The following is a 19,110-nucleotide window of genomic DNA, read 5'->3' on the forward strand; positions in this document are numbered from 1 at the left end:
ATTAGAGCTTTTCTTTATGCACTTTTAAGTCTCTTTAAGTAAAAGTTGGTTAAATGTAAACAAATATATTAGTTACAGTTATGCGCTTCCTAATAGTTCTATTTGGCTTATATGTACTTGCTACTAATGCTCAATGGGAACATATCAGCCAATAAACATTAACAGGAAGTACATAAGTAGCACAATTAATTTGTTACACGTTACATTAACTTCACTTTAAATTTGAAAACAAAAAAAAATCAACAGCACCTTTAGCGTCTGCCCTTTTATACGGACAACAGAAATTATTTGTTTACAGCGTCCCTTTTAAATGGTCAAAACTTTACAGTTTCCCCTTATTTTGATAACATAGCAAAAGCTGAATCTCTGGTCTAGACTCACTATATTGATACATACAGTAAAAAAAAAAACTGTATTTATATTTCTTAATTTGTTTTAAGAGACTCTTTCTCTGGAATTTGGAGAGATTCATCAGGCTTTAGGATAAGACAGGAACTGCATAGCTCACAACCTTTGTATCATTGTGGACAAACATTTAGGAGGCAGGATTGACTTGAGTAGGGCACCGATGTCATGAAGGAAAGATTAGGCAGAGCAAAGGTGGGTCTGGGTAATCCAGGGAGAGACATAGGTGGGGTTAGGGTTAAGGCGGTCCTGAGGTTGGATCTGAGCAATATATTATATGCAGAGAGGAGGGCACAGAAGGACAGATTACATCATTTGTAACTTTTAATATAATATATTAAGGGCTCAAAATTTCCACTAGCCATTGGCGAGTGGAAATGTAATGGTGTTGAGTGAAAGTTAGTGAATGTTGAGTCTAAAGTCTGGTGGCATGTTGTAAGTAGCAAAATGGGCACATTGTATTTGCAGAATGTACATTCTTATTGCAGCTCTGATAAACACACATTCTGGGCTATGTGGTAAAACTATTATCTAAAGGGATATTATATAGCAATGAAAGTGCAAGGGTGTGTTATTCCTCTAGGGCTGTAGGGACTCCCTTAGTGCTTATACTGCTAATTCTGACAGGGTAAACAGGTGCAGAGAGAGAGGGATTGTAGAGGAAAAGTGATAGTGGAGAAGAAGGTAGAATTAAGAGACACTTGGAGAAATAAAGAGTGAATAATTATGAAAAAGGGGAAAGAGTGTAAATATTAGATATGGCCTGAGAGAGAAGGGAGAGGGTAAAAAGAGAGACTGAAGTGAGGAGGTAGTCGAGAAAGACAGTTAAGAGAGAGAAGGGAGACAAGATAAGTATTAAAAAAAAAAATCTCCAGGTCTGCCATGACCTTCCATGACTATCAGCACTCTCTGCACTCTCTGTGTTCAACAACTTCTTTTTTCTATCCAGCTGTTGAGTTCACAGGACACCTAGTTGATGTTTCTAACTGCTATGAATTTGTAGCATTATTTACTTTGTTATGGTATAAAATAAAAACAATATTACAAAATGTTTCACAATGGCTAAACATATGAAAAGTGGGGGTGAAGTAGTGGGTGTGGTCTGGGTGGGATTAGACGTGGTGAGTAACATTTTGTCCTGGCTAGTAGCTTAGGACTTGAAATTTTGAGCCCTGATATATTTATAAAGAGAGAATTGTCTAATTTAAAAGCCACTAATACAAATCTAACATGCAGTGCCTGTAACTACATACCCTTGGTCCCGGTGGTCCTGGAGGTCCTGGAGGTCCTCTTGCGCCTTCATCACCCTAAATATTTTAAATAAACACAGTTTATAATCATATTCCAAATCAATAGTACCTCAATCACCTTTACAATCCTTATAATTACCTTTTATGTAAAAACTACCAGCACTTTTATTTGTTTGAGACTAAAGGTTTCCATTGCACTCACCCTACAGAAGTAAGTATACATATGGATACAGGAGGCAGTGGGTATCTTCTATTAAGAACTGATTATGTAAATATTGTTGCTGGTGGAAAGAGTGAGTGGTCTGCTCTGTAGGCAGTTGTCTGCACATTTGGCAGAATCAATTCAAAAAGTAGTTGACTAAATATTAATTAACAATTGTACTATGGGATTTTAGGAGTATACAAACTGAGTTACCCAAATTAACAGACTGGCTGAAAATGATGCACATCTCATAAGCAGGAATAGTACACTGTATTTAGGTAGAAGGAACTAGGAAGTATAAAGGCCACATGGTGAGAACATATTTAATTCAAGGTCTAAGATAAAATAGCAATTTGCAGTTTAAGGGTTTTCTAATTTGATTTTAGAAGTTATTAAGTGGACAGATGTCAATGGGAGAGAGAGTGAGCTAGAAATGTTTGGATAAGAAGCAAGGTAAAGGGAAAGTAAATTTGATTATTTTATTGTTTAAAAAGGTAGGTAACACATTTATCGCCCATTCCCCAGCTTTGCATAACCAACATTGTTATATTAATAACCTTTATAACCTCTAAGATTGCCTGTTTCTAACCCCTGCAGGCCACCCCTTATCTCAGTGCTTTTGTTTTTTTTTTAGCTTTTTACAATTTTACACTACTTCCAGATTGTGCTAGTTCATTTGTATCATATAAATAACATTGCGCTCCCTTCTCTGAAGAATGATAATTGGTTCACAAGAAGCAGCACTAATTGACTAAAATACAAGTTTGTAAAAAGCACTGAGATAAGCGGCAGTCTGTAGAGGCTTAGATACAGGTAATCATAGAGGTATAAATTGCATTAATATAACAGTGTTGGTTGTGCAAAACTGGGGAATGGGTAACAAAGCGATTATCTATATTTTTAAAAATAATAATTTTCAGGTAGACTGCCCATTTAAAGGCAAAATGTAAAAGACCCAATTACATTAATCTTTCCTAAATACTAAAGTAAGTAATAGTAAAAATATTTATAAATGTAAATGAAAACATGATTATGAAGGGAAAGGGAGGGATGGGGCCCTACCCTATTGAAAGTGATTTTGAAGGGAGAGAGGGGAAAAGCGATCTTGGAGGGGAGAGGGAGGGGGTCCCTACTCTACAGAAAAAAAAGAAATTAAATATAAAATGAAGCAATAAATAAAAAATAATGTGTTACTGGCAGACTATTTGCCTGTAACAAACAAGTAGTGGATGGGGGAGGGTTAATGGGGGGATCAGGAAGGCAGGAGGATGTGTAGGAAACTCTACACTACAGTACCTAAGATGGTGAAGATCAGTGTAGGAGGGGAGAGAGGTGTTTGTGAGGGATCAGGAGGTAGGAGGGTAATCCCTACACTAGAGCAAAAATATAAGGGATATGAAACCCAAGTTTGTAAAAAGTTAACTTATTTTATATGATCATATGTGGTGGCCAAATAGTGGCATCAAATATACCAAAATGGGCCTAGATCAATACCTAGGATTGTCTACTTTCAAATATATAGTTTTCATAGGTAAATAAAAATTAAAAATACTCTATGTCTGTTTATATAGAGTGATAGCAAAAATCTTAAAAACAAGTTTTTTTCTGAAATGCTCGGTAGCAAAGGGGTTAAACATGTTGATATACTGCAGTTGATACATAGGGGGCCGATTTATTAAAGTGCGGACGGACATGATACGATATAGGGTATCATGTCTGCCGCGCATCGATAAATGCTAACAGCATACCCTTCATAACTGCTTCAGACCGCTGCTTCATAACTGCTGTTTCCGGCGAGCCTGAAGGCTTTTGCAGAAACAGGGGCATCAAGCTCCATTCGGAGCTTGATAATTCGGCCCCATAGAATCTAGAAAACAGTATGCTATAACCCTGAATATATTGTCTAACATGTTTGGTTTAAAGCTACATTCTTAGTATTTTTTGTAAGTTTTCCAACACATTAGCTCTCTGACCTTTGCTCCTAGAATTATAGACTCACTGTATACAAGGAAAAATAGTCCTATCTAGTCTGTCCATTATGCTATGCATTGAAAGGATTTGGCTTAATAAATCCTCAGATGGTCTGTACAGTATGTATAACCCAACCATTCTTAAATGAATTTGCTGTATTAGTCATAGCTTCCCCTTGGCTCTTACTTATCTTTACAAAGCCTTCTATAACAAAGTTGTTTTACTATTGTTCTCCTATTCCTTTGAGTTTGAAAAAATGATTCCTTCCTGAACTTTAGAAATCCTCAATTGTTAACATCAGCTGCACTCCCCTTGTTTGTTCTATAAACTGAATCCTAAAAATAGATAGCTGGAAAGATTTTGTAGAATAGTATAATTACTTGTTTAGTTATTTCATATTCTCAAATGTACTTTTAGAATGTTTTAAAAAAGATGTAAATGATTTAAATCAGAAAATAAACAAATTTACTTTGAGTAAGTGATTAAAAACAATTGATTGGCCTATCACAAGAAAGCCTCTACACAAAGATCCTTTATTATTTCACAAAAAAAAATAGACATTAATATTACTGAGATCATTATCTGTTAATAATTATATTTTAGAAAAGTAGTAAGTTTTGACATTATATTACAAACAAGATGTGGAGTTGTATAAATGTACTTACCACTGGACCAATGCGGCCTAATTCTCCAGGGAGTCCAGGAGCACCTAGTGTACCCTGAAAGAAAATTATAGGAAAAAAAGAAAATATAATTTAGCTTAATGCCTTCTGATTTACAGTATTTATACTTCATCCCCAAGAACTCCACCCTTTGCCATCTGCCACTTATCTTTAGCACACAGACTACCGTAATATTATGCATAACAATTCATTAGTCTGATGGTCATAGATGATTATTATTATCAGCTATTTGTAGAGCGCAAACAGATTTTGCAGCGCTAATGGTTGGCTAGTTCTTCCCTACTAATAATCTACAGTAGTCTTGGTGTGATAGGTCAATATGTTTCCTATTCAATTGATTACTGATGTCTTTTAGGATTAACACTTTGACAAAGCAACTACCAAAACTGGACGAATTATGATCACTTTTTGTAATAACATCATAGATGAGTGCAATAATAATTAGGGACAAATGCAGCCATAAAAATAGTCAATAAACATTCTATCATCTTAAAACTCTTTTTTGAGTGGGCTATTGAGTCCAATCCAAGAACTGCTACTTTGCTATTATCCAGTTTGACTAAACCACTAGTTGTGTTTCAAAGTTAAATGTAAAACAAAAAACTATGATAATGTCAATTGAAGATAAGGGTTGGTTTTGTTATGAAAAACCCTACAATTGGGAAAAAATCATTATTTTGAGCAATTTGGGTAAAGTAAGATAAGTCAGTTTTTTTTAACAAGTTTTTTTTAACAAGTTCAAGTTTCTATACAATTTTCAGTAGATCGATGAATATCAGAAGGTTTGTCTGGCATCTATGACTCTGATGGAGAAAATGCTGAATCCTTTTGATATATAGATATTTTTTGTAATTTTTCAGACTAGTGAAGACATTTTTATTTGCATATTCTTACCCAGGGTACAGAGTAGTGTTTTATGCTTGTAAAGAATACATACCCGTGGACCAGAAACTCCTCCACCCTAAAGAAATAAGAATCAATAAATAAATACAATGCAGTTATCTCCTTCAGTTTTGTATATAGTGTTCTTAATTGTAAATCTAAAATGTCTACAACTCTGTATACCTTTTTGTTTAAAAAATAGATTTAAGCAGAATGCTAAACAATATTTTGACAAGTTTCTTAAAGATTTTATCCCATAATCTAACGATTCTGGGGCATTTGATTTTTCTTAAAGTTTGTCCATTTATCTTTAAAGACAACGGACTCTTTAAGTTTTCTTCATGGGATACTGTTCTCATTATCTTTTTTATACAATGACCTTTTATATGCTATTTATAAAAAGCAATGTTCTTGTTATACTGTTGAAGTGGTCTTCTTTGATTGACTACAGAATGAAATCCTCATTCATTTTGCTCTTATTAAGAAATATTGTACATATTGGGTGTATCTCATTTTCCTCATTACATTTCCAATTAGACTAAAATGCATACATAGATTATACCATTAAAGGGACACTGAACCCAAATTTTTTCTTTTGTAATTCAGAAAGAGCATGCAATTTTAAGCAACTTTCTAATTTACTCCTATTATCAATTTTTCTTCGTTCTCTTGCTATAATTATTTGAAAAAGAAGGCATCTAAGCTTTTTTTGGTTTCAGTACTATGGACAGCACTTTTTTATTGGTGGATGAATTTATCCACCAATCAGCAAGGACAACCCAGGTTGTTCACCAAAAATGGGCCGGCATCTAAACTTACATTCTTGCATTTCAAATAAAGATACCAAGAGAATGAAGAAAATTTGATAAGAGGAGTAAATTAGAAAGTTGCTTAAAATTTCATGCTCAATCTGAATCACAAAAGAAAATATTTGGGTACAGTGTCCCTTTAAGCTGTGGGGGGAAGGAAATATATATAAGACTCGGGACCCAGAAATGCGTTGCATGAAGGAGTTGGGTTATTGTCTATCCATGTTTTATAGCAATGCTACTTTTCTTAAAGTGCAAATATTGCTTTTATTGTGTTTTTCATAATTTATCACTTATTCTTACCCTGACTGTGCAAATAATGAGTTAAAAAAATCCCAATTACAATGCAGTATATTGGAAAACTCCTGTCATATGCTGAAGAGCTTATGAAGATATTTTCCATTTAAAAGTTTGTGAATACTCATATTTGAAAAGGCTATATATCTGATACCTTTTAACAGAGAATTTAACTAAATATATTTCTATAAATTTATCTTATGAAAAACAAGTGCTGTGGGAACTACTCTTTCTAAAAGCTTATTTTTCCATATCTTTTGACACTCAGTGTAGCCCATATATTCCTCACATGACTCTAATTGAGGCAACCCATTGGTTGGCAAGCAAATACCTCTGTTTCTGAGTATGCTAAATGATAGTGATGCTTCATTAAGAGGAAAGAGCTTTATTCCAATAGCACTGGATTGCCGCACCCAATAGGTGAAGTGAAATACATGTGACTTACTGAGAGGCCACGAGATCCTGGCAGGCCTGGTTCACCCTAAAAAAAAACATATTTAATTAATTTTTCAGTTATTTAGCTGTATCAGATAATTGTTCTCTACAAAAATGCTGCACATTAAGATCTTTTAGCTAATGTAAAATATTGAGTGGATGTGCAACAAAGCTTTACTTTCTGCAGTTTTTTTGATGATGGTCTGCAATAAGATCCCATAGTTGAGGTCTTCACAAAAAGATCATACTTACTTTTTGACCTCTTGATCCGGCGGGTCCATTCGATCCTTCAGGTCCAGTTAATCCCTGTATTAATTAAAAACAGATATTTTATATAACCAAAATAACAAAATACTTTTTGCTACTTAGAAATCAAAATAGTCCAACAGTAAAATATCACTCTAAATTAAAAACATTGAAAACACAAAACTTTGAATTTGTGTACACATGAAGCATAACCCACTAAAACATTCAAATATTTTCATGAACACATATGCACAGTACATGTAAATACTAGTACATTTAAATCTCAGTTGTTCCTTAAAACACACCTGGTCAGGGATGAATATAACTTATATTAACAGTTTCCCCTGATTTATTGCATTAGATTCCTCATCAACTCTCTTAACTATTCACTATACACTTCCATTTGCACATGCGCTTATGAGGCCCCCTGTCAGGAACCTCATGTTAAAGGAACACTAAACCCAAGTTTTATTCTTTCGTGATTCAGATAGAGCATGCAACTTATTAATTTACTCCCATTATCAATTTTTCTTCATTCTCTTGCTTTCTTTATTTAAAAAGGAAGGCATCTAAGCTAAGGAGCCAGACAAATTTTAGTTCAGACCCTGGACAGCATTTGTTTATTACTGCTGTCCAATCAGCAAGGACAACCCAGGTTGTGAACCAAAAATGGGCTGGCTTCTAAACTTACATTCTTGATTTTCAAATAAAGATAGTAAGAGAATGAAGAAAAATTGAGAATAGGAGTAAATTAGAAAGTTGCTTAAAATTGCATGCTCTATCTGAATCATGAAAGAAAAAAATTGGGGTTCAGTGTCCCTTTAAGCCGGTTTACATCAGATGTCAAATCTGCATTTACTTATTTTAACCTGTAATTATACATCTAATGTCATATCACTGCAGTATATGCTGGTGTTTTATAAGTAAATAATAGTAATATACCCTGCACATTTAGACAAGACCCTTCATTTATATGGCAGACAGGTCCTTTTTTAGCCATCTACTGCATGCAAAACTAGCTGGTACAGTGCAATATTCATGAATAATTAAAATGAATAACTGTAAAAAGTAATTTAGTTGCATACAAAATAACTGCACAAAGCAAATATCTGAAAGAAAAATAGATCCTTGGCTAGTTCTTTATACCAATCTAATAAGTCATGTCTGTCTTGCAGGTACAATGAAAACTACCATTTGGTTTTATTTTTAATTAAAAATCTGCTTAGAAAATTCCCTAAATAAGTTTTTTTTTTAATTTTTCAGCAGTTAATCTTGTGTTATGCACATGTACCATATTATTTTTCTTTAGTATAGCACCACATTTTCTGTGCAATGAAGTACAGAATTACAATAGTTTTAGAATTGCTTGGAAATGACTTAACAGATTAAGAACACAGTGGGACGCAGCATATGCACTTCGCTAAAAGGTTAATAAAAATCTCATTACTATAAATACTTCTTTTTGTAAATCTGTTGGAATTTAGAATACAGACATAACAAAGTGCTAACAATTATTTTTTGTTATATCTGATAAGTTTCTTGGCTGTAATGATTTAAAACATACAAAAAAATCTTTTAAATATTATTTGTGAGAAAGAAAATCATTTAAATAGCCACCAATTGCACAATTACATTTGTTTTAACGCTGCATGCAAATTATACATAACACTATTCAAGAAAGCCATCTGTAAATTGGCAAAAAAGAAGAGCTCTATAATATGTGATGAAAGTAAAATTGCGTTAGTCAGATACATAATTTGTGTAATCTTAACAAAGAATGCTCAGAAGCAGCGCGTTCATTTCAGGCGTCCTTACTACATGGAGCAATCAATTCATAAACTAGGCAGCTGCCTATGGACATCTCCCTCACAGTGCATGACTAACTATCTGTTCTTGCATTGATGGCCACACCATTTTATATACTTTGTGCTACAAAAATTGTTTTTTTTGGGATATAAACAATCTGTGCTGCTGGTGATTTATGGTCCTGTCTTAAATATGTTAGTTATGATGCTTGGCGTTTAGCCGTCCTTAAACGGGACAAAATGGTCAATGTTAAAACGTGCGTACTAGGTGGAAAAATATTAGTAAAGTTTACCCATCAGGGGAGAAAAGTTACTAGTCCACTTACTGTTATATAGATAGTATTTATTCGTCCACTGGAATTTATACTCTCCCAGGATTAGTGGATTTGTGCATAACAGCATTTCAGTTTTGAATACAAGCATATTTGCCAAATACTTCAATTAGCAAAAATACTTTCAGTTAAAGTTGTTACTGTTTCAGATTCATATGTACATATACTGCAAGAGTCCTGTGTACCAGCAGATAGCATGTCCCAGTGTTGGCAGCTGTGAGTATTGTGTCAGCGAAAACTTTATTCGTATTATACAAACCACTGCTGAGCAGGTGTGGGGCTTGGATTCTGAAGGCCTGGGCACTCAGAGCAAATGGGCATATGCCACTAAAGCAGTAATAGCTTTTGCTAGAAACGGTTTTGCTTATGGAAGTATATTGCAAAAATGATCATTGACCATTATGTCCCTTTAAGTGACGCAAATGCAGGTAGAAAATGATGTATTTATATTACAATGCATATCTACAAAACACATATGTTTTCTTTTCTCCCATGATACATTATACTCCAATATCCCACCTTTTATGTCTTCTCATATTTACAGTGAACTGAAATATATTAGCTGTGAATGAGTCCACCAGATGTATTAAATATAATGAGCACACTCAGCTGTAGTTAACATTAATGAGTGAAAAACAGAGCTAGACATTACTTTCTTCTAAAAACCTGTTCCTGGTGTCTTTTTATATCAATGTAGAAGTGTCACCCATTGCTTTTGTTCAGTCTGTATTGACACTTGACATTTGATGTTACAATTGACTCACATATGCAATTTCTCTGGAATATTAAATTATTAATATTATTTTTTTTATTTAGTAGCTAAATGAGCAATGCAACATTTATCAAATTGCCAATCCCCTTGTTTTTGTGTTCTCCTTAATCCAAAAGGCCTCACATATTCATAACTCCTCTTAATGTGTTCCATAGATTTTTCCATAAAATGTTTGTGCATAAAATATTGCTAGGATCGTTTTCATTATTGCTTTTTACAATAGTCATTAACCAGGAAAGACCAACACATTTAAACAGGTGGTCTCAATGGTCTATATATATCAACCATATCACTATAATTAAAGGAAAAGATAAAACAAAAATATTAATTCAGGTTTTTCTATGATTATATCAGCACAGGTTGTGTTAGATAAACTAGAAGTTATACAAATGCTTTTGTTTAACTATATGTTTAACCCCCTTTCTTGATTGGACATGAATATGGCTAGTGAGCCAATCAGCATAGGTATATGCATGTAGCCACCAATTGCTGGTCATCTCCAGTTCAGGACAAGCACAATGAATAAACATATAGGGGTTATTCACAATCCTTTAGAAAAACGTACCAAATTATTTATCTACAAAAATCCCCATAGACTTTTATGGTGATTTTCTGTTAATAATCATAGTTACACTCAAACATCTAATAATACAAGTAATTAATGCATTAGATAATGCTATTATTGCATTAGTCTTTGCCTTTAAACCTATTATTGCATTAGTCTTTGCCTTTAAACGTTCCTATAAAAATTATATTATATCAGGGCTGCAGGTATCCGGTATTCAACTGGACAGGCCAGCATTTTAGCAGTCTGTCCAGTAAAGTCTATTCAAAAATACTGGTAACTTAAAATGTCTACATGCCCTGAGTGGCAGTTACATTTTATAAGACTCTTGTGCCTCTGTGCATTATAAATATAGCTCAGAAAGAGTAACATCTATGAGTTATTGGCAGACAAGAAGAGTAAAAAAAACAGTTTTATGTGTTACCAGAGATCACGTGGGGGTGTTAAAACATTGTTGTGAGTGTAAAATGTAGACACTGGTGTAAAATCTCTGCTTTAAACGGGTATAGAAGCATTACTATGTGTGCAACTGGAGATATATTGTGCTTCTATCTCTAGGGAGTGCACAAGCTCCACTCAAATTATATCTATATAAGTGCATTGCTTTGTGTGAGCTGCTGGAAGTTAAAGGGAGTCAGATTACTGCTGGTAGGGTTAAGGTTAGAAATATGGAGAGGGGCCATTGTGTAACCCCCCTACCACCAGCGCCCAGTCATCTACAGGTGGCCTAGTATTTTTGTGGAGGACATCTGGCAACCCTTCTTGAAATAAGATCTCAAAAAGCAAACCCACTCTTGCACTTGTTTTTCATTATTTACAATAGTATAAGGAGCTTATCAAACCCAAGACCCTCTGAGCACATCTCTCTCCTTTCTGATCTATCTCCTGAAGCATATTTATCATCATTTTAATTTGTACATTGGCACAAACAAAACCTTTTCTGTAACATTCTATTGTTTTCATCTCAGAACTTTTGGGTTTTTTTGTAAATAGGTGTACTAAAGCATTTTGATGACTTCCAAAATGGTTAACCCATTGTGAAGCACACAAAAAATAGAAATCTTTTACTATATTTATTCTTAGGAAAGCACTCAAAAGTCTGTATGTTATGTTATCTTACTGTATTGTGCTAAATAAAACGTATGCAACTTTAAACTAAATACGGATAAAAATATGACATCCATCTCAGGCTCAAGTGTGCAGAAAAGCCCAGACAGCCAAAGTGCAGAAACTAGAAAGGCACATGAGGCCTTTAATCCTTTACAATATTTATACCATACATTTGCCTCTGACATCCACAAAGTACCAGCACGTCTGGTAAATACCACTAATTTGACAGTAATGGATAAAAATGGAATTTAAAATGAAACAATGCTTAAGTCTTGATGGACAACTGTAAATATGATTATCTACTTAGCTGTGCTTATAAACCATAAAATCTCACCACTGCAGATTACTTTTATAAAGTACTTTGAAATAATAGAAATCAATGTTCTGTTATAAACAGTGTATATTTATTTTTCTGTCAAGGCTAATTTTTAGCTTCAAATTATTCATCCTTTTTTGAGGAGAGAAAACAAAGTTTCTGTGAGATTAGTATGCAGCTCTTCTCATGAGAAAGAGCAAAATGTGAAAGGAATAATAATATTTATGTAAAATGGCATTTCATCATGCGTTGCATTTCCAGGGACGCGGAAGATGTTGAGAGGAAACTGTGGCTCTGGAGCAGATGTTAGTGATGCTGGATGGCTGAACACTCTAGGATTACTCTTGACATAACCACGCTATGGAGCTGAATAGAATGTGTTTGTTTATGATACTTTCCATAAACTAAAAACAATGTGTTTCCTCAGAGTAAATTTAGTAAAACATCTCCATTCTTGTTTGTTTTTGTTTTTTTAGATGAATAATATACAGTCTTTTGTGTACTGATAAATAGTATAACCTTTTTCTTGGCCATCAAAAGGCTTTAGTACATCTATTTAATGAAAAACATCCTTTATGTTAGCTGGCACTTTATTTAAAGGGACATTGCACTTAAAAAGCATTTTCCCACTAATGTGTCCCCAGTGATTAATTTTACCTGTGGAAGTACGAAATAGGAATATTTTTGTAATCAATAAAGAAAGACTATGTAAATAAGAGGTAGCAACTGCCCAGTGGGAGGTTGGAGAGACAGATACTAAAATGTTCATTTTAAATTGTGCTTCCTGAGGGCCTATTGATCAAAAGCTCACCATAAAGGAGAGAAATCTGCAATGTATGTGTCATTCATTCACATCCAGAACCAGGGGCGGAACTACTGTACCATTGGCGCAACAGGTGCGGTGGCACCAGGGCCCAAGTATTGAGGGGGCCATATCAGCCAGCCTATACATATGGCATGTGCAGAATATGTACAATCCTAATGCAGAGGTGGCTTTTATTAGTGCAGTTTTTAGGTCCATCTATCTATCCTCAAAAGAATTATACAGAGCAGCATTATATTACTGCTATTGCTTACTACTGAGTTACCAGCACCCTCTGTTAAGTAGGTCCGCTACTGTCCATAACTTAGCTAGATAAACAGTTCTCAAGCTAAAATTTGCCTTTGTAAAATTCTTTGAGGGATCTCACAGTACTCATGAGACTTTTTTACATAATCTCAGCAGAGTAGAGTGTTTTAGATCATCAGGCCCTACGTATTGAGAAAAGATAACACAGCTTTTGTTTATAGATAGAAACAAGATAAGAATGTCTTCTCTTTGCACAAGTTCAGCATATTTAAATGGACTATGCCTTCATTGTGCAAGATCAGCTATTTTATAGACCAAAATAAACCGAATATTCCCACATATTTAATACTCTGCATCTCATATAACAATTCACTGGACACAAATTAAGGGAGAAACAACTTTACAGTATATTGTCCCTTTAAAGAAACACTAATTAATGCACCTGCAATAAAAAACCTGCATACAAAGCAAACATTTTAAAGCATTGAACACTGTGAATATTTGACAAAACAAGAGCAGTCCAGGTATTTATCCCTTGCAAACTGAAAAAATTAATGTTCATGGTTTCCTTTGCTGAGAGAAAGGTGTAAATAAGCTTGTGCTATTATAATCGCTGTGTAGCATGTTAGTTTAAAGATACATAAAACATCTTGCGATTGTAATGTCAAATGTTTCATTAAGTTTAGTTAAAATCTAACTTTGCAATATGTATTTTCATTATTATTTAACCCCTTTCCTGTAATCTAATTTAAATTGTGGGTTTTCCATTTCTGAGAATTCACAAGCATAACACTGCTACATATCTTTCCTAAACAGCTTTCAGTGGATGGGGAAGAGGTAAGATACTGATAAACAATACAACATTTTAGCACCAACATATCAAGTCTTGTCTACTCCAATAACAAATCCAGATTGGCTCATACAAATAAGGTGCATGGTAGGTGGCGGTTGGACAATACAATTGCAGCAAACATGGTGTCAGTCTATTTAGGAAGCTTTATTATGTTCATTTATTGCAACACTACAAAACAATATTGTGGGTTTTATGTCCCAATAAGTATGATAGAGATCCCCTGAAATATTGTCATTAATTATTTATGTTATGAGAATGTCATTTTGAGTGTATTGCCCCTTTATTATACAGTCTCATGTGTCATATTTTTATGTAGAACCTTGCCAAGTGAAAGTAAGAGTTTCTAAAACTCTTACAGCAATAACTTCATGTCAATTCTATATGGCTTCTACTCAATTACAAAGTGCCATTTTCCAGAAAAACATCAGCCTGGACTATAGCTAGCATTGACTTTTCAGAAGTATAACATGCAGGGATTTCAACAACAGAAAAGATGAAAATAAATGAATTTTGTATATTGTTCCTTTAGAATAACAAAGCTTCAAATAATAATTGTTGAAATCTCACTGAGAACAGGAAATTTGCAGCTGTTAAGGGTCATGGAGCATTGAAAGTCTGAGTTATTAGGAATGACAAGGTTAGAACCTCTTTAGTGAGCTTGCAGCGCATGTTACTGGAGACAACATGCAGGGAACTTTAATTATTTTTTATAGGGCCATGCCAGTAAATGCATTTATTTATAAAACCTTCTTCTTAATTTTATTTTGAAGTTGAAATCTGCTGTAAGTCAAAGAAAACTATACACATCAATAAATGCCCTAGTATGAACTGGCAAGTTAGAAATAATTTATGGAATCTTCAAGCTTTACAAAATTGTAAGTATAACTGAATAACTGATTGAATGTGATAAATTAATTAGAGAATATTTTGGAAGCTGGTGAAGAGAAGATGTGTTTTACCAACCTCTCTAAACGGATGGAGGTCTTAAAGAAGCCACCATGATGTGTCACATGGACTCATTGCAATTGAGCTTCACATGTGACTCATTTATTTTAAAATAAAAGCACAATTATAAATGTTCTCGATTTAAGTTGAGCACAAGTTGAAAGTGTGGTTTATATTGTATTCATGCCATTTTTAAATATGTACAAAATATTTATATTTTAAATCATCTGTCTTCAGAATATCTACCATCATGGATCCATCCTTGTCTAGATAATATCATGGATCTACCTCTAATGCTCTCATTTCCCAAAAAAAAAGTTTTAACTTTTTAACTTGATGGTTTCTAACATTAGGAAGCTATAAAAGGTACTATTTCTTTTTACTTTAAAAATCCAAAATCTACTCAAAACACCACCTATGAAAAATATTTATACACTTTTGTTTGTTTCTTTTCTCTGTTTTGCTAAATTTGCTACGCTGCAATCTGCATTAGGGGACAAGAAATTCAACTAACCAATGAGAAGACAATGAAGTTTTAATCTTCACAAAATTCAACTGGGATTTAAAAGTGACACTAAACACGAAATACATTTCAGGCAACTGCCTCTTACCATAGCTTCTGCCATTTTGAAACCTAAGTTACACTGCAAGTATTTGAAGAAGAGTTGCTGCACATGTTCAAACACTTAAAGGGCCATAATTCCCAAATGTTTAAACACTTGAAAGTGATGCAGCATAGCTGTAAAAAGCTGACTAGAAAAATCTCCTGAACAACTCTATGTAAAAAAGAAAGATATTTTACCTCAAAAGTTCCTCAGTAGCCACCTCCCATTGTAAAGGATTTCTAAGCAGCATTTTAGTGTGTCTGTCCTGGGACAGCTGAAAGGATGAGCCTCGTGAATTCTCATATTATTTCACCAATCAGGTAAAGTTAGCTTACTATGAAATCTCATGAGAGTTAAGTCAAATCTCATGAGATCACAGTAAGAGTTCATGACCTCAGCACTGCTGATGCTGATTGGCTGCTGTTCATTTCTTCATTTTTTAATTTTTTTTACCTGCAGCTGGGAGCAGCTGAGTATAACTTTTTTTACACAGAACTTACTCTGCTGAGCTGAGGAAATTGTGAGGTAAAATATCTTCCTTTTTTACATAGAGATGCTCAGGTGATATTTTCCTGTCAGCTTTTTACAGTTATGCTGCATCAGTTTCAAGTGATTTAGCATATTAGTATTAAGTCCCTTTAAGCAATAGGATGCAGTGAAAGCTAGATTTGAACATGCGGGCACACATGACTAGAGGGGATAACCTCAATGCTGTGCTTATACAATGTAGTTAGTATTTAAAGTCCCTTTTAAAAAAAAATTATAGCCAGTATTTTTTCTCCTCATGGGGGTGTATCCCTTTTCACACACCATACAAAGAACTGACTTAAAGGGACACTCAATCAAAATTAACTTTTTATTATTCAGATAGAGCATGCCATTTTAAACAACTTTCCAATTTACTTCTATTAACAAAATGTGCACAGTCTTATTATATTTAAACTTTTTGAGTCACCAGCTCCTACTGAGCATGTGCAAGAATAAGTGTGTATGCATTTGTGAATGGCTGATGGCTGTCACATGGTACGTGTATGCATTTGTGATTGGCTGATGGCTGTCACATGGTACAGGGGGAGTGGAAAAATACATAACTTTTAAAATTGTCAGAAAAAAATCTACTACTCATTTGAAGTTCAGACTAAGTGCTATAGCATTGTCTTGTTATCTTGCATTTGCTGATTATGCAAGTCTACTGTGTTGACTGGTCCTTCCATATTTTTGATGTGTGCCTAGTTCCTGTTTTATGAATGCATAGCCCATTATAATTTAATACAGCAACCTATACCAACAGCAAATACGTATAACTTAAACAGCTACAAAATCAACAATATATGATCTATAATGTTAAGATTCACCTGAAAACAATCTATTATCCATGATAGTATGGGATAATGAGACACAGGAATTCCTTCATATTTTTGAGAGAAAAAAAAACAGATTCTCACTAGGAAACAGTCTACAAACCTACATAATGCATAGAAACCCCTTCACCTACCCTGCCAACTAGATATGGGCAAATACCCAGGGTGGGTAAAGGGTTTTCTATGGATTATGTCGTTTGTAGACTGTTTTGCTTCGCTTGGTAGATGGAATAGACCTGTGCATATTTGTTTTTGATAATCGAATGTTGATAAGAACGAAAAGCCATTACAATTTGATAATCGAATGTTATTTCTTTTTTTTTAAATGTTATTTTAGTTTTCAAATGTTCATAAGTAGATCAAATATCCACATTCAAAATTTTGAATGTAACAATCAATTTAACAAATACTATTCAGAAGTTCAATAGTTCATGTGGTAGGGAATTTAGCAAACTGATACATAATACAGTAGATACAAATATATTGATTCAAATGTTTCTATTTTGAATGTTGCATAATTCTAATATTAAATTTAAAGGGAGCATTAGAAATACTATTACAAATATATTGATTCAAATGTTTCTAATTTAAATATTGCATAATTTTAATAAGTTTAGTATTTTGCAAAAAAACAAAAAAAACTTTATCAACTTTTAAATGTGCTAGTTTGTACAAACCAGCATGAAGATGACGGCTGTATAGCTCATTGCAGAATTAATTAGTCACATTTTCTAAAATTTCCTGAGGTTGACTTTATTCCTAAGCCAATTTAAAAGTCTTTGAAAATGTGAGTTAGTGAGTGATGTATTTGAAAAATCTTATTCCCTTTTAAAAATCTATTTTACAAAGCTGCAAAAACTGCAAACAATCTTTATCAATGTTTTGTGCAGCTGGGTATTTCAGTTATACCTCTGTACATTACAGATTTAGTTCTAATTTGTGTTTCATGAAATCTCCTTAAGCTCTCATTCAGTTCCCGAATATTTATACTTTTTTATACAAATTGCAGTGAATACTTTAATCCAGATAGAGGGAGCGCCAAAAAAAGGCTAGAGTGGCAGTGAATTTTATGTTGTAGTTTTCCCACAGTACATTCAGCTACTTCCAGTTTCTTGAATAGTAAAATATGTATCAACTTGTTATTAGATATAGACACTGTGTCGTAGAGATCATCTAATGATAGTGTCTATATATTGTTCACAAAAATCAATGGACAATAAACATCTCTTGGTTTTGTTTAAAAAAACACTTGTGCTTTGTCCCACACTCCCCTGTGAGAACAACAATTAAAATCTGTTAGGATTTCAGAATGCTGCAAATTGTCTCAACCAGATCTATAATTTGCAGCATTTTTAGGTTACAGGATTTGCTTTTTGGTCTCCCTAGGGAGTTTGGGACAGGCACAATTTTACACAAAAGCAAGAGATGATTAATGTCATTTTAATGTCGTCTTCCATTAAAGGGATAGGAAAGTCAAAATTAAACTTGCATGATTCAGATAGAGCATGTCATTTTAAGACACTTTTAAATTCACTTCTATTTTCAAATGTGCTTCGTTCTCTTAGTATCCCTTGTTAAAAAATGGATATGCACACATCATACACTAGTGGGAGCTGCTGCTAATTGGTGCCTGCACACATTTTTCTCTTGTGATTGGCTAAATAGATATTTTCAGCTTCCTGTCAGTAGTGCAATGTTATCCCTTCAGCAATGGATAACAAGAGAATGAAGAAAATTTGATAACAGAATTAAATTGGAAAGCTGTTTAAAATTGTATGTTCTATCTTGGGGTTTACTATCCCTTTAATTAGTTCAGTGCAATAAAATTAGGCGCTACTTAAATTACGATTATGTTAGAAACACAGATAATATCAAACATACTTCTTACATATTATTCTAATATAGATGTATTGTATAGTTTACTGGAACCACACTATTAATTACACTTGGGAACTTTTTAACCCCCATCTACTATTCACTTAAAGGGATATGAAACTCACATTGTTTTCTTTTTTCTTTTTAATATACTTCTATTATGATTTTTTCTTAGTTCTTTTAATATCTTTTGTTGAAAAGCAGGGACGTATGCTTAGGAGCCAGCCCATCTGAAATTCTCCCATGCACATTTCAATTTTGACCTTTTTATTAGTTAAAAAAGGGTGTGTCATTGCCTACCTGTACAGTTGTGGAGCATTTC

At 33.8% G+C, this 19,110-nt stretch overlaps 1 protein-coding gene across 1 annotated transcript in view; it reads right to left on the reverse strand.

Annotated features, from left to right (window-relative positions):
• Window positions 1–19,110, reverse strand: part of COL9A1 (collagen type IX alpha 1 chain) — a 197,928-nt gene that overhangs the window by 79,925 nt on the left and 98,893 nt on the right. The window contains exons 11-15 of the mRNA XM_053711980.1: window positions 7,187–7,240; window positions 6,945–6,980; window positions 5,449–5,472; window positions 4,494–4,547; window positions 1,659–1,712 (exon numbers count right to left, since the gene is read on the reverse strand). Coding sequence (XP_053567955.1) covers window positions 1,659–1,712; window positions 4,494–4,547; window positions 5,449–5,472; window positions 6,945–6,980; window positions 7,187–7,240 — 222 coding nt within the window. The remainder of the gene's footprint in view (window positions 1–1,658; window positions 1,713–4,493; window positions 4,548–5,448; window positions 5,473–6,944; window positions 6,981–7,186; window positions 7,241–19,110) is intronic.

This window comes from Bombina bombina, chromosome 4, assembly GCF_027579735.1.
Source record: "Bombina bombina isolate aBomBom1 chromosome 4, aBomBom1.pri, whole genome shotgun sequence".
NCBI classification, from domain to species: Eukaryota; Metazoa; Chordata; class Amphibia; order Anura; family Bombinatoridae; genus Bombina; species Bombina bombina.